Genomic DNA, 16270 nt, shown 5'->3' with positions numbered 1-16270 from the left:
TCGTCTTTCTTCATGTGCATATCAATAACTGTTGGGTCTGTCCATGGAATAATTTATTGACTTCTTTTTTTATGTCATTAAGTTGTGCAAAATTGGAAAGTAAACTAGGTTTCGGCTCTTTATGTCTATGGGACTTCTTTCACAGATGCTTGGTAGAGCACACCACTGCACAGTTCACTGATTTCTCTGCTAAAAAAAAAAAAAAAACCTTATAATAAACACAAACAGAGCAAAGAACACGTTAAAAGTCCTCCACTAGGACAGACTGGCCTTCCCGCCCCAGAGACTCTCATACAAATCAACCGCCACCACTAAAAACAAGACACTGCCGCCATCTGGTGGCCTTGTGTTGAAACAGCAATAAAGAGACTAATACAAAATCTCAGATTTCATAAAACTGCGACATAGATATAAAGACCTGCTCTCGAGTCGCGTTTTATTGGTACCACTGTTGTTGTTCTAAGCCGCAGACGGTTGTTTGGTCCTGTTTAAACCACGACAGCCTTATTTATGATTAGCGTCTGTACGTTTAAGTTGTTTTGGGCGAGGACGTTAAAACCACGACGTTCCAAAACCGAGCTGAATAAATTAATTCAACATAAAACATCATTTGTTTGTTTGTTTTGTTTGTTTGCTTATTTGTTGACCACCTACTGACTCGGGACACGTTTCCATAGTTACAGTGTAGGCCTGACCGGCTAACGCTGGCTATGCTAGCTAGCTAACTCTCTTATTTTTATTATTATTATTATTATTATTATTATTAATAATAATACTGTGGTTAAACCCTTAACTAATGCACTTCAGGTGATACTGATACTCCACTTTTTACAGACCACTCAACAATTTGCCAAGAAAAGTGTGTTAACGCCTGTAAACACAGGTTAGCGTCTTACTGCAGCAGCAGATCGTTTTAGATTTATATTCTCAGTGTCTTGTAACATAATTGGTGATTAATATTTAATTATTTAATTTTAGAATCTCATGTTAAGCTAAAACACTGAAGATCTGCTGTTCTGTAGTTTAGACTAATAAAGGCCGTACTGTACTGAAATGCATGGTGGGTAGATAGACTACAGCATGATGCTGCTGCTAATATTAATATAAATAAATACACAAACAAACATGAGTCCAACGTCTACAGCGCCTTTCTCAGACCCAAGGTTGCTTTACAGAGGCAGTGATAAAGAAGGGGGAAATAACATGGTTGATTAAAGTATTGCTATGCAGTTTCCATGGTATCCCGGGTGGTTGTTAAGGTGTTGCCAGGCAGTTGTATAGTTGTATGGCGGTATAACGGTTAGTTTATTTAACAGCAAATTAATTAAAAGCTGAAGAAAACCGTCTCCGCTCTCTTCTTCAAAGTAAGCTGACCGTTTTATAGCTATTTTATTGCTTTTTCAAATGTTTTTATTTGCAATTCAAAACGTGAATTTGAAAAACGTGTATTTTTAAATGATTTTAGTCGTTTTGATTTCTGAAATTTTACTGAGCCCTGCTGGTGACATCAGATGCGTGGCCATGACTTATTAACGCATGAGAACAAGATCCTAATGCAGGGCCAAGACTTAGTAATGTGTGGGAATGAGATCCTAATGCGTGGCCATGACTTAGTAAGGCATGGGAATGAGATCCTAATGTGCGGCCAGGAATTAGTAAGGCTTGGGAACAAGATCCTAATGTGTGGCCACAACTTAATAAGGTGTGGGAACGAGATCATGTCATACTAAGTCGTGGCCATGCATTAGGATCTCGTTCCCGCACATTACTAAGTCGTGGCCACGCATTGTTTTTATTTATACAGGAAATGTCACAAGCAGGACTCCGTAGAATTTTAATGTTTCATTGTAGTTTATTTTTTTATCGATTAAATTGTATTTTTCTTTTATTTTTGTTTATTTATAAGCACTTCGTAGTTTGTTTAAAAGGCGTTTTTACACATGAAGGTGATTATTAGGATTGACTGGATTCCCGGGCGACTGTGAACGCGTTTCCAAGCGCGTTTCGTGCGGCTTGTCCCTCGTCTCTTGCCGTCCGTTTGCGTTGGAGGCTTCTGTGTAATCTTCGTGTTGAAATTGCCTTTGTTATGATATTTATTATCCAACTTGGGATTATATCTCGTTCTCCTCAGATGAGTAAGTAGCCGCCTTACAAACGAGGCCTGCCCGTTCATTCAGACGGCATCATCACATCAGGGCAGCAGCGGCAGTGCGAATTGTGTCTGTCCGTGCTCGTGTCCGTGTCCGTGCTCGTGTCCGTGCAATGAGACGAAGCTCCGTTCAGCTTCTTATTCGCGTTTCCCGGTCCACCTTAAATCCTAACCGTTTGAGGTGGAAGAGGGAATTCCAGTAAGAAGCGGAACACTGTGAATAAAGTCTGGAATAATGTTAATGTCTTTATGAGTGAGACCGGCTGCTCTGATAGTGATAAATAATAACCTACACCGGTCAGGCAGAACATTCTGACCACCTCCTCGTTTCTGCGCTCACTGTCCATCTTATCAGCTCCACTTACTGTATAGCTGCACTCTGTAGTTCTACAGTTACAGACTGTAGTCCATCTGTTTCTCTGATACTCTGTTACCCTGTTCTTCAGTGGTCAGGACCCCCATGGACCCCCACAGAGCAGGTACTGTTTGGGTGGTGGATCATTCTCAGCACTGCAGTAACACTGACGTGGTGGTGGTGTGTTAGTGTGTGTTGTGCTGGTCTGAGTGGATCAGACACAGCAATGCTGCTGGAGTTTTTAAACACCTCAGTGTCGCTGCTGGACTGAGAATCGTCCACCAACCAAAAATATCCAGCCAACAGCGTCCTGTGACCACTGATGAAGGACTAGAGGATGACCAACACAAACTGAGCTGTCGTCTCTGACTTTACATCTACAAGGTGGACCGACAAGGTAGGAGTGTCTAATAAAGTGGACAGTGAGTGGACACAGTGTCACTGCAGTGCTGAGAATGATCCACCACCCAAACAGTACCTGCTCTGTGAGGGTCCATGGGGGTCCTGACCACTGAAGAACAGGGTAACAGAGTATCAGAGAAACAGATGGACTCCAGTCTGTAACTGTAGATCTACAGGCTGTAATGTTACGCCTGATCGCTGTATGTCTGAAGTTCACACCCACATCAGATGTCTTGCATTCTGCATTATAGGTGGTGAATGAAGTGCCTCAGCCTGAAAAACAGCAGACCAGAAGAGAAGGCAGGCTGGATTCTTTCTGTCAGTGTCCCAAACTAATTTTCTTGCATCCGTTTGATTTCAGAGCTCCATGCCAACAGCACCGTTTGACCACAAGTATGGTGAAGGAGTCATCCTTATGGCACTGCCCCTTAGCATCACATGCATCCAGGAGGCCCCATGCCTAGAATCAACAAGACAGTTGTGCTGGCATTGCTCATCGCAACCAGTTCCATATTCCTCTTGTTTCAGCTGTACTACTACAGGCAGTATGTTTCCAAGGTGAGAAGACATCACAGACATAAACTGTTAAAGGAGAATTCCTCTGATTTCCCACATTCAGCGTGAACTCCTTGAGAAAAAGTGTCAGAGTGATTCAGAGAACATGCAGACTGACCTTCTTTACAGTGGTGGTGAATGGAACCAGAATACAACCTATGGTTTTAGGCTAAGCCCTTATATTATATAAAACTGTCATATTCTTTTATAATATATTATACACTCACCAGCCACTTTATTAGGTACACCTGTTCAGTTGCTTGTTAACACAAATAGCTGATCAGCCAATCAAACGGCAGCAACTCACTGCATTTAGGCATGTAGAGGTGGTCAAGACAACTTGCTGAAGTGCAGGCCGAGCATCAGAACGGGGAAGAAAGGGGATTTAAGGGGCTTTGAACGTGGCGTGGTTGTTGGTGCCAGACGGGCTGGTCTGAGTATTTCAGAAACTGCTGATCTGCTGGGATTTTCACGCTCAACCATCTCATTTACAGAGAACGGTCCGAACAAGAGGAAATATCCAGTGAGCGGTCAGTTGTGTGGATGAAAATGCCTTGTTGGTGTGAGAGGTCAGAGGAGAATGGGCAGACTGGTTCCAGATGATAGAAAGGCAACAGGAACTCAAATAACCAACCAGAATCTCTGAGGAACGTTTCCAACACCTTGTTGAAAGTCTGCCATGAAGAATTAAAGCAGTTCTGAAGGCAAAAGGGGGTCCAACCTTTTACTAGCAAGGTACCTAATAAAGTGGCCAGTTAGTGTATAAAACAATGTCTCAGACATCAGGAAAGGTATCTCTAACTATTTCTAGCTGTATTGAACTCTTCAGACATCTGGTTCCTCTCACCACCGCTGTAAACAAATGTATCTCTGTAACTTACTCTGGAATGAAGCATCTCACATCACACCTGTCTGAGCAGTTTTGTGTGTCTGACGTTAGCTTCTTACTCTCTGAAACTTCGTTATGCTATAGAGCAGATGTTCTAAGCCTTTTCCACCTAAGGCCCACTCATTTGACACTAGAAAGTATGAAGGCCCATAGGAAAAATATATATTTTTCAGGTGCTGACACAGAAAACAGAGGAACTATGACCTGAACATCATCTTAAAGAAATCAAAAATTCACCTTAGTAAAGAGGAAGGAAAAGCATCGTGTGTATTAAAGATCAAGGCTTTTTTCATCATCAGCATCATCATCATCACTTTTACTTATATAGCACCTTTCCCTGCTCAAGGACGCTTTACAATCAAAGAACATCAACACATTAAACAAAAGGACAATACAGGTAAACAAAGTATAATTGGAACGACAACACAGTGAAAACAAGTACGTCTTTAACAGAGATCTGAATGAAGACGGAGAGGTTGCATCCCGAATAGGCTTTGGGAGAGAATTCCATAACGTAGGAGCTACTACATTAAATGATCGACCACCCATAGAAGTCAGTTTAAATCTAGGAACATGAAGAAGGCCTGGATTTTGTGATTTCAAAATACGGTATGGCACATATAGATGAAGAAGCTCTGCCAGGTATTGAGGAGCCAGACTGTGCAGAGCTTTATACATTATAAGGAGAACTTTGTACTGAATACGGAATGTAATGGGCAACCAGTCACAATAAAGCCTCTTATTTGGATTTCCCATTCCACCTTAAATGCTGCTCAAATCTCAGAGATTTAACTGCAGAAATTTGGGAAAATCAGTGAGGCAGAATAATAATAAGAATAATAAGGGGGCTATTCTGCTTTACCACACATTCCATGTCCCTCTGCATGCATTTTAATTAATGTTTTAGACAAAAACAGACAAAAAATAGTGTCTTAGCCATTAAACAACATATTTATAACCATTTCAATTTGGTCCTGACCACTGAAGAACAGGGTAACAGAGTATCAGAGAAACAGATGGACTACAGTCTGTAACTGTAGAACTACAGAGTGCAGCTATACAGTAAGTGGAGCTGATAAGATGGACAGTGAGCGTAGAAACAAGGAGGTGGTCAGAATGTTAGGCCTGACCGGTGTAGGTTGGTCTGGTTGAATTGTGGAAAGGCTTCATGTCATCAGGAAACATTGTTTGATTAAATGAACCATCTGTTTGTAGAATGGACTTCATGCCTTGACTGGTAAAGGCTACCTGGCTGGGAAGGAGGCACAGTGGGTGAGACACAAGTTTATTTACGCTGACTAACGGATTACCATAATTTGTAGACGTCAATGAGAAACTTATGATGTAGTGTTTTTTGTCCAGCATAACAGAATTGGCAGTTAGTGTCCAGCTGTCCAGTGACATTGGCAGCAGTTTGAAAACATGTTCTGGGAGAAAATTCTGAACAGTTGCCCCAAAAATCGAAATTTAACGTGACTACCTTCATTTTAACTTCAGATCATTCCAGGCTTGTTACATACCAAGGCCTATTACTCAGTAACTACAGGGGCTTCTTAAGTTATAGAAGTGAGCTATTGTTAGGCTACAGAAGTGAGCAATAAAACTTTGGGCCCGCCGACAGGCCCATAGCCATAAAGGGTTAATCGTTGCCGTAGGCCCTGATTGTGAATAACTATGAGAAGGGAACCAGTGCATTGCGTTGTAGTTTGTAAATCACCTGTCTTTTTTCTCTGAATGCAGCATTTAGTGAAGAGGTTTCTAAGCCTGGCTCATAAGTTCAGCCTGCCTGTGTTTCTGGCGGACAAGGCCTCTCTGAGCCTGCTCTCCCAGGACACTGTTCTGCTTAAGGACAGTCAGTTGAAAGAGCCCCACTGCACCTTCCTCTGCACCAACAGGGACTTCATCACCTTCGGCCTGCTCGGAAACCTCTGGAAATATGATGTAAGAATATGTGCTGAGTGGAGGAATGGTTTTTTTTACTATTAGATATAGTCTTTATGTACAGGTCAGTCCATGAGAATTTTACAAAAGGCCTCCCGACTGACCAGATTTGCTTAACACCCGACGCGAATTTAAGCTTGTATGTTCGTTAGTCCCTGATATATAGAGGTGTGGCCTTAATGTAGCCTTTCTACTACAGATAGCAGAAACTAATACAGCAAAGGATCTTGTATCAGTGGTGTCAGATCTGGGAGAACGTGGTACGTCTCTCTGTGCAGGCCAGCTTGCTGGAGGCTGCGGAGGAGCGCGGCCTGGAGCTGCTGGAGATTCGGGGAAAGGACCCCAGGCTTGTCAGCATGGACGACCTGATGGGCAGTGAGATCCCTCTGCATCTCCTTTTCCGTTTCAACAGCCGGCTAGTGCATGTGGTCGTGCTGTATGAGCGAAGCGGCAACTACCTGTGGCACGGACCCCTGCGACTCAAAGCCAGCATGGACCGCACCTTCGCCCCCTTCAGGAAACTGGACTTCGGCCGCTATGCAGGAGCGTACGACAGGTAACGCTGTCCTTAACGCGCAGTTCATGCTTCAGAGGAAGATGAGATGTTTTTGTGGCTGTTATCCTGAACCGAGTCGAATCGCGTTCTAAAAAGAGCTCTTCCTGTTTATCTCCGGGGCGTCTGATTGGCCGCATACTATTCTCTTTTTTTCATGTTATCATCTTGTCTCATCGTCTCTTTAAATGGAGACAGACAGGAAAAGATGAAAATACATTACATCTCAGGTGTTGACACAAAAAAGAATTATGACCTGAACAGCGGCTTAAGGACCAGATCGTCCAGTCACAGAAACCCCAAATTCACCTTCAGACATAAAATTGTAAAGAGGGAAGAAATGTATTTTGTGTTTAAAGCTTCTCTGTCATTTTTTGGGTCTAGACTAGATGAAAATAAGTTTATGCTGAGGCTTTTTTTTGTCCACTTTACCTCAGAATATAAACATACATCATGTAGAAGATGAAGAATATTTCAATTCCTCATTTCGTCAAGCATGTGTTTGGTTTCAGCTTTGCTCCGAAAGTGTTTTGCTGCGTTTCACGCCAACGTTGCTCACTTATTTATGGTACCACCGTCTGTGCTTGCGCATGCACAGACTAAGAAAAACGAAAGAAATCAGACTAAGAGTTCACATAGTGAGAAATCTAATAACTGAGCTAAAATCCAGCCTCTTTATTGGATTTCTTAATCAGATTTCTAGATCTTACTCTGATCTAAGAAATTGGAGTGTGCTGTTCACATGACCATTTAAATAATCAGACAACTGACTATGATCAGATTATTGAGTGCCTGTAAACACACTCACTGAGCATGAATCATTAGCAGATTAAGCTAATCTAAGCTTCGTTTATACCAAAAACGAAAGAAATCAGAGTAAGAGTTCACATGCACTGAGAAATCTAATAACTGAGCTAAAATCCAGCCTCTTTATCGGATTTCTTAATCAGATTTCTAGATGTTACTCTGAGGATTATATCTTACATTAGCTTAATCTGCTAATGTGTCATGCTTAGTGAGTGTCTTTACATGCACTCAATGCAGATTAAGCTAATGTAAGCTTGGTTTATACCAGAAATCAAGCATGTTGGTTTTTTCTCCCTCAACCCCCATAGAAGTCACTTACAAATGGACGAATTACACATCGCAGGAGGCAAAACATAAACAAAGCTGCTTTGTGCACTGTTGTTGCAGGTGTTAAAGGGGAATTTAATTAATTTTTCTTAATTTCTTCATAGCTCAATCGTTTAGTTGCAGAGTCATTCAGAGCGGTTTGGTGTGAAACAATCTGTTGTAGAAACTTACAGAGTCAGACTTCACAGTTCACAGTGGTGGTGACAGGAACCAGACGTCCACCTCTAAAAGCTCCGACGCATAAAGTTATAACATGAAATGGTTATGAATGTGTTTCCTGAGGCCTGAAACATTGTTCTGTTGTAGATCTCAAATAAACCTTTGGGCTACAAGGTACTTTTTAAAATGCATAAATGGTGGAGAGATACCTGTAGGTTATTATAGGGCAAAGTAGTCCAGAAAAATATATATCATTATTTGACCATCATCAGCATTGCATATAAAACTCAGAAGACGTGTAGGTTCACTGGTGGTTTTGGATAGTAAAAAAAAATGGCTGTATTTGTGTTGTAGACATGGTGCCCCTGGTTCCTGTCACCACCACTGTAAAAGAAATTAGGGTGTAAGTTTGAAGTACAGTGAACAATTTCACATCAAACCCCTCTGAATGACTTTGCTTACCTCGCAGTTGAATTATGCATACATTTAGAAAAATCTATGGAATTGTCTCTTTATTCTGTGAAAACATTCATTCTTTTACTTAAGTTACAGACCTTTATGACCAAAAGTGCTATCAGTGGTCTTTCAGACCACAGGCTTTCTCTCAGTACAGACCTGAGGACCACCAAAGACCCAGGGGTTGACAACCCTGGTGTATCATTAGAAAACACTTCTCTCTGCAGTTTGACTTTTTCAGTAAAGATGATGAAAGTCACAACAAAACCTTCTATCTTCAAAATAGTAATAGCAATGAGATCAAACGTATATATAATTTTAACTTTAATGTCAGTGTAAGATTTTAGTCCAGGTAATTCTGTTGGCCCATTCACCATGAAATGGTCACGCATGATAGAAGGCAGCTGGAGTTTTTAATTCAACGTGTGTATCAAAATGAAATGTTAACGTTGAGATGACTTGTTTCCTTTTGCAGGCCTGAACTCATCCTGACCACTTTAGATGGCCTTGATGTACGAATTCCCAAAAACTTTTCACGCTTCCTGAAGGAAAATTCCAACAGCCACTTTTTGGAATGCAGATATCGAGAAGCTGCAGCCTTCTACCAGGTGTTTCTCTCAATTATTGTAATCGGGATCTATAGCACTTATTTACTGAATCTATTCCTACAACGTATTTAGGGTTAAAAGCATCTCTTATATATTTTAAACATGAATGCTTGCTGAGTTTTAACTAAGGCAGTCTCTGCTTAGCTGTACCCAGATGATACATCTCCAGAGGCGATGGACTTCAGGATGAAGGCCAAAAGTCTTCTCCACCTCGCTGCCCGAGTTCTCACTGACCTTCAGGTCCCATTCTGGCTGAGCAGTGGCACTTGTCTTGGTGAGCAGTTCAAAAAAGTGTTCCATAATAATTTATTACAACGTACCCACAAAGGTGGGCACATAAGATTCACACTGGCTGTTTACATGCAAAGATTTTTGCCAATCCGATTGAAAACAATAAGATTACAGATTCCGACTGAGGTGTTTATGCTCACTCTACTCAACAGTCTGATGAAAATCTTCGTTTACGTGCCCACTACAAGTAATCCGATGCAAAATGACGCGCATGCGTGGAGCAGCGCTGAGAGTGAACGTTACCATGACAGCGAACATCACCTGGGGTCCAGTCGGCGTGAGATGAGTTTCCAGTTGGCGCGCTTGTGTTTTTAATGGCTTTAAACTGATGTCGGACTCAGAAAAACGTCCTTCACATGCACTTAAAGGAAGACGTCGTGCTCTGAGGCACATAAGCTGGACGTCCGTCCCGCCGCCGTCTTTTAAAGCTCAGAGTATGAACCTCGTCTCCTCTGCAGACCAGTTTCTGCTCTACCGTGTTGACCGGTATAAACCTTTTGCTGTGATGCGCCACGCATGCGCAGAACATTCTGACACCTTCCGATTGTAGTGTAATCGGATTCAGGCGTTTACACAGCTATTATTCTTCTATTTAACGGAATTATTTCCAGGTTTACCCACCTCGTTCAATCGGATAGAAATTGTATTGCGATTGGCCTCAATCAGATTAGTCTATTCCGATTGAGGTGTTTACATGGATGTATTCTATTCCAATTGAGCAGTTAGTCTGATTATTAGGCTGCATGTAAACGTGGTTAGTGTATCAAGGAATAATGTGGCACATGTCCTGCCATTACTTATGTCCCGATTACTTACAGTTTAAGTGTTTAAGGTAAAACTAACTTCCGCTCCATATAACTGCTGCAGAAGTGAAGATGAAATGTGATGGTACTGTACCATAACGCTCAAACTCAAAACGGTGAGAATAAGAAGTGGATGGAAGCTGATTTAATACTAAACAGAGATAAAATGCTGTATGTGTGGCGTTGCCCTGTTTACTGCAGCTGCAGCTACTCAGGTCAAGCAGTCTGTGTCTTTGTACAACGTGCCAGCAAGTTCTGTAATGTTCTGCTTTCAAAAGAAAGGAAAGTTTTTCTGTGTAAAATGAATTTGGTAGACGAATGAGGTTTAGACGAAGCTAGCTATGCTAAAAGCCACGGCTAACTGTAGCTGTAAGGAAGCTAAGCTAGCTTTTATTAGCTGCTAGCACCAGCCGGCTAGCATGGAGCAGGTTCTGTGACACATTTACAGCATGGCAGCGATTTCTGCCACTTAAACAACGCAAACCAGAGCTTTTGTATGTAAAGTTTGTTTGACAGACCTCGTTTAAACTCTCGTTTAGCTTATGGTAGGCTAGCAGGCTAAAGGGGCTAATTAGCTAGCCTGCCTGTAGCAGTTTAAGGCTAGCTGAGTTAGCGATCCGCCGAACAGCATCACTCTTTCAGTTTCACGACAATTTCTGAAGCAGCACTTCGGATAAAATCCACCTTTCAGTCAAAAGCGCCAGTCCTAGCTAATCTCAGCATCGCGGCTAAGCTGCGACATCCTGGTCTCCATTTTCGGACAGAGCCAGCTGGTTGTTCCTGATCTGGGAAGAGACGTTTAGAGTCTCTGACATGATGCACCTGCTAATGTTATCTGATCATGTGAGAATTATTCCCAAGGTCATTTACTGCCGGCATTACTATAACATGTTGTCTTCGCTTCTGCAGCAGTTTAATGGAACGGAAGTGAGATTCACCCTAAACACTTAAACTGGAATTAAACTGGACACTTTGTGAAAAGGGTCAGTGGGAGCACTGATTTTATCGCTGTTGTAAGAAGAAAACCTCGCATCTCCATTTTTTAAATTTTCCAGTTTTTGACATAATATGAAAGTATATGTTGCCCTTTACACTGTGTGTAAATTGTTATGATGAATGGACTAAAATAAATCACCCAAAATGTCTTGGAAAGAATTCTGGTTCCATTGACTTACATTGAAAGTAAAGTAGGTTTTAACCTTCTACTGTAAAGTTACCATTTTGGAGATACAAGGTTTTCTTCCGACAACAGCGTCATGTTTGTTTTATTATTTGCTATTTTCTTTAACTGCAGGCTGGTTTCGCCAATGTAACATCATTCCCTACAGTAAAGACGTGGACCTGGGCATCTGGATCAAAGATTACAGACATGACATCACACAGGCCTTTCAGAAGGCTGGACTCCCTCTCAAACACAAGTTTGGAAAGGTACAGCACATTTTACTCTCACACTTCTGAGGTCCTCAAATAAAGAGCAGTGAAGTGGATTAGTGAGATTCACGATTTCATTTATTCGATGAAAAATAAAAAAAACGGTTAAAGATTTTATATAGATTTGTATCCTAGGGTTTAAGTCATGTGATTTTACGGTTTTGACCGCCATATTTGGGACCAAATTTCTGGCTTTGCTGCTCCGCATGAACATAACTAGAGGTGAAAGGTGGATAAAATTACTTTGGAAGAGAAAAACGTTCCTCGACAGAGTTGATAAAACAGGCTGAGATCCTTACACAGTTTCCTCCGAACTCCTGATCCCACTTAAACTGGTGGAAGGAAACCAAATTAGTGTTTTCCTGACGTTTATATTTATCTCATACTCAGCCCCTCTCCCTGTTCTGGAGGGTCTGTCAGAGCATTTAAAAGCACAGAAGCCCACTGGCTCTTCACGTCAGGCTGGGTAAAGGATCCCCTGGTGCTGCATAAAGAGGAGATAAACTCTGATCATACGAGGGAAACGACATCAGCTCATTAACACAGATTTAAATGAGGTTTAAATGGAGAAACATGAGCGTTAAATATCAGACTGAATGTCGTGGGTCGGAAAACGACGGTGGCTCGACAGACGTGATTCTATAAGTTTAGTAGTGCAGGTCAGAGTTCAGCTCCAGTCCTGAAACCCCTGAACTGCATAACTGTGGTTCCCTGGTTAAAAGTCCTGATATTATCAGCTGATTAATCCCTTTTTAAGCTGAACAAGGTACGAACAGCAGAGACAAACCCTGAACTATACAGCGCAGTGGCTCCAAACCTGGAGTGAAAACACTGAATTAAAGGTCTGTGTGTCTCTCGGCTTCTGTCGCATCTTACAAGTGAATCATTCACAAAGCACAGCTAATTGAAGGCGTGGCACAGCGCAGTCACTCCCTGATTCAGTCCTCAAAATGACAGCGAAAAATGGCAGTATGACCACACAAAACACAAGAATAACAGCTTTGCACGATCTCCTAGTGAAAGCTAGTCTCCTCTACAAAACTCTTAATCTAAAGTGGTACTTCGAACGATAACGCCTAACTTTAGACCTCAGCGAAACCTCTTGTCTAGTGACAGTGTGTTTTCTGGGCTGTCATTCACTTTAATTTTTGTGGTCTAGATGTTCATTTTCCTTGCATCCACACCATTTCTGTCTTTTCCTATACTGTCTTCTACCCATCTGTTATGCTGTATAGTAGGGTAATACTAGTTTGAAAAGTGGACACATCAAGTTGACCATTCATCGGTTGAACCATCAACTCCTTAAAATTTCCATAGACTTACAGGAGAGAGACAGTCATCTGTTTGAGTGCCTCTGGTCAAATTCCATATTTTGTTGATTTTCTAAGTAAAAATAAGGTAACACATCCTTTACAGACAACACAGTTCAGCACATTTTTAATGCACAATTACGTTAAATTTCGTTTTATTTTTCTCCAAATGTTAAACTCAGCAACTAAAATAGAAACTGCAGTAAAACTGGCAGGAATAACATTTGTTTACTGTAGAGAATGCGTTAACTTATTTTCACTTAGAAAAACAACATGCAAGTTGACCAAACTTCTGCATACGACTGTAGTTAACAAACCCTGCTAATGATTCACACACTATTGATGTGTCTCCTGTGCAGATAGAGGACAGTCTCGAGCTCTCTTTCCAGGGCCTGGATGTAAAACTGGACATCTTTTTCTTCTATGAAGATGGCGACATTGTTTGGAATGGAGGCACACAGGCAAAGAGTGGCAAGAAATTCAAGTGAGTGAATTTACTTCATTGGAGAGTATTGCTTAAAAAATCAACAAAACATTTGGTTCCACCCTTTTGCAGAGTTTAAATACTACAGTCCTGATGATTCTATGAAATAAAAATGAACTTAATATTTCAGATATGTCATATTGTAGCCTGTTTTTTCTTTTCATTTAAAAATGCCAGATACTGTTTTCATAGACTTTGTGCCTCATTCTACATTTGGTGTGATGCACATATTAGGAACTTGTAACTAACATTGAAGCTAAAACTCAGCAGCTGTTTGGAGATACGAGTTTTTGCTATGGCTGTGATGAAACGCAGTGTATCTTTTGTTGCTTTGCAGGTACGTATTTCCCCGGTTCAGCTTGTGCTGGACAGAGCTGCTGGAGCTGAAGGTCAGAGTGCCCTGTGAAACCCTGGACTATGTGATGGCCAACTACGGGCCGGACTGGAACGTTCCTGTAAAAGCCTGGGACTGGAAGAGCTCTCCGCCAAACGTGCAGGAAAACGGGGTGTGGCCCATCAAGGAGTGGGATGATGTCATCCAAGTGTTCTGAAGCCTCACTGGAATAATATAGTTAATTTTTACAGTAGGCTGCTACGTTTACAGTCACACTCAGTTCTAAACTGTTGAAACTGTTTTAATACACTACAGTGACACCACTACAGCAAAACTGGATCTTTAAAGAACGTTCCACGCATGTGATCTACAAATCAAACTGGTGTAATATTTCCCACAGATTGTGTGTTAAAGCAGCAGGTCTCAAATGAGGGGTTCTGGCACTAAGGAATATATCTCAGTTTGCTTTGTCAGTTCATTAAATCTACTTTTGCCATGCGTAAAAAAAAATGATAAAAGTGTTAAAACGCCATACGGTGCCCACAAAATTGACCCATTTCTGGCAAGGCAAGGTCCTGGTCTGTCAAGTGATATTGGGATGGGGGCACCTTATAGCACGAGTACAGATATGACCCATATCCTTCATTCCCCCTTAAGAATAGCCATACCACAGCACTGTCCATTGTTAAAGGAGTACTCCACTGTTTTTCAACATAATCTTAATCTGTTGGATCTGTAGTATAGGATTACCATGAACAATAGTTTTGACATGAAAAAGCGCTCACACCTAGGGGCAATTTAGCATGTCCAATTGGCCTGACTGCATGTCTTTGGACTGTGGGAGGAAACCGGAGAAGCCGGAGGAAACCCATGCAGACACGGGGAGAACATGCAAACCCTGGTCGCCCGGCCGGGGAATCGAACCCAGGCCCTCCTTGCTGTGAGACAGCGCTACCCACCACGCCACCGTGCCGCCCCTAGCTACAATTCCTCACTAGTAACTCTTGTGGTAACAGTGTCAGGCCTGAAACACTTTATGCAAGGACACGAATGCAAATGACGGCGCTCGGCCAACACACTCCTTCTGTACAAACATAAATTTATGTTGCTGTGGAGGTTAAAACACTCAGTACTGAAGGGGGCGATAGAGTACAAATCAGAGGGATCTACTGTTATTCCAATAGCCTCAAAAGCTAAACGTGGACAGTAGAGGAGATTGACCTGCTTTACTTCTTGTGTTGGAATGGAAATGCGATAATTAAATCATATTTTTATGCTGTCTTTGTGTGACAGAAGCACGCTGGCGGTACAAGACCGCTTGGTCAGTTTTGGCTGAAGTTACAGCGCCCCCCTACTGTAATGCTCAGAATGCAGCTCACACTTGCGTCGCTTTATGAAATGCCTCATGACACATTTTTGAATGCAACTATGTGTGAAACCCTGTCTGCGCAGCTCGAAGCATCTGCGTCCATGTCCTTGCGTCAAATATGTTTTGGGCCTTACTCTCTTGAAGGTTTTGGGGCAATAGGTTAAAGGAATTTGCCAGCACAGCACAATAGATGTAACAAGAGATGTTGAAACTGCCATTACAGTATGTAACAGAAAAAACAAGCATCTTCTCAACAATCAATCAATCTCTCTCTCTCATTCTCTCTCTTTCTCTTGTAAACAAAAACCTCGACTACTGTTTTCCAGCACGTTGATTATCACATTTTATGCATCACAATCAGGTCACTTGTATTACTTGTATTGCTTATATGGGAGTAATGTTTGCTCTTACATCTGATTACATCCCCTATATCTTTTTTTTGAGTGTAGCCTCTGGTAACTGAGTTATAAGGGGTAGTGGTTGAGATCTTCCCTCTGAAATGAGACCCTCTAATAAAAGAGCATCACTTCATTAACAGCTACTAGCGCCGCTCTGTAGGCGACCCTGCCCGTCTGCAGGGACAGCAGAGGAGGGTAAAGCTCAGCTCCTCACTGCTGGGCTTTAGTAACATTTAGGGGTCATATGCCTTCAAAGAGGGGGCAATTATTTCTTATTACTCTATCTCAACAAGAATCAGGACACCCTACCCCTAGTCAGGAATGCGCAAAACAAGGGGTAGGGCTGAGTGGTAGGGGTGAGGGGTGAAATAGGATTGGGCCCTTATCGTCCAGGCCAAGATGCTCTTAACCTGTCTCAGAGGAAGTGCATACAACTTTCACCCTCTAGGTAGCATTGAATCAGGACATCTAGCTATCGGGTGGAAATTGTAATAAATCGATTTAGGAGAAATGTTGGGTAAAATTTTCAAAAAAGAGAAAAGAAAAGAAATGAATGGTGCTAATCGACTGCATGCTGCAAGTGTGGCAGAGATTAGGATGTAAAATAGTGGAGAAAATGATGTTAATGGTCACATTAGTGATGTATATA

General features: G+C 41.9%; 1 protein-coding gene across 1 annotated transcript; it reads left to right on the top strand.

The window, feature by feature from the left end:
• The first annotated feature begins 2000 nt into the window (after positions 1 to 2000).
• On the top strand, positions 2001 to 15659 carry fktn (fukutin). Its single transcript, XM_037533156.1, has 10 exons — positions 2001 to 2135; positions 3268 to 3464; positions 5566 to 5622; positions 6091 to 6291; positions 6570 to 6847; positions 9069 to 9201; positions 9346 to 9475; positions 11590 to 11723; positions 13396 to 13520; positions 13858 to 15659. Exons 2-10 carry the CDS (start codon positions 3345 to 3347, stop codon positions 14069 to 14071), a joined length of 1392 nt encoding a protein of 463 aa, XP_037389053.1. The 5' UTR covers positions 2001 to 2135; positions 3268 to 3344; the 3' UTR covers positions 14072 to 15659.
• Positions 15660 to 16270: the final 611 nt, after the last annotated feature.

This window comes from Pygocentrus nattereri, chromosome 23 (genome assembly GCF_015220715.1).
Source record: "Pygocentrus nattereri isolate fPygNat1 chromosome 23, fPygNat1.pri, whole genome shotgun sequence".
In the NCBI taxonomy this organism is placed as follows: domain Eukaryota; kingdom Metazoa; phylum Chordata; class Actinopteri; order Characiformes; family Serrasalmidae; genus Pygocentrus; species Pygocentrus nattereri.
The sequence above is the reverse complement of the archived record's forward strand: the minus strand, read 5'-3'. Positions and strand labels throughout refer to the sequence as shown.

Bases quoted from the DNA above. Each gene is read 5' to 3' on its own strand.
- fktn (XM_037533156.1), top strand. From the start codon at position 3,345: ATGCATCCAGGAGGCCCCATGCCTAGAATCAACAAGACAGTTGTGCTG. The intron at 9,202-9,345 runs GTGTTTCTCTCA...GTCTCTGCTTAG, and splicing joins AAGCTGCAGCCTTCTACCAG to CTGTACCCAGATGATACATC. The intron at 13,521-13,857 runs GTGAGTGAATTT...GTTGCTTTGCAG, and splicing joins AAGAGTGGCAAGAAATTCAA to GTACGTATTTCCCCGGTTCA.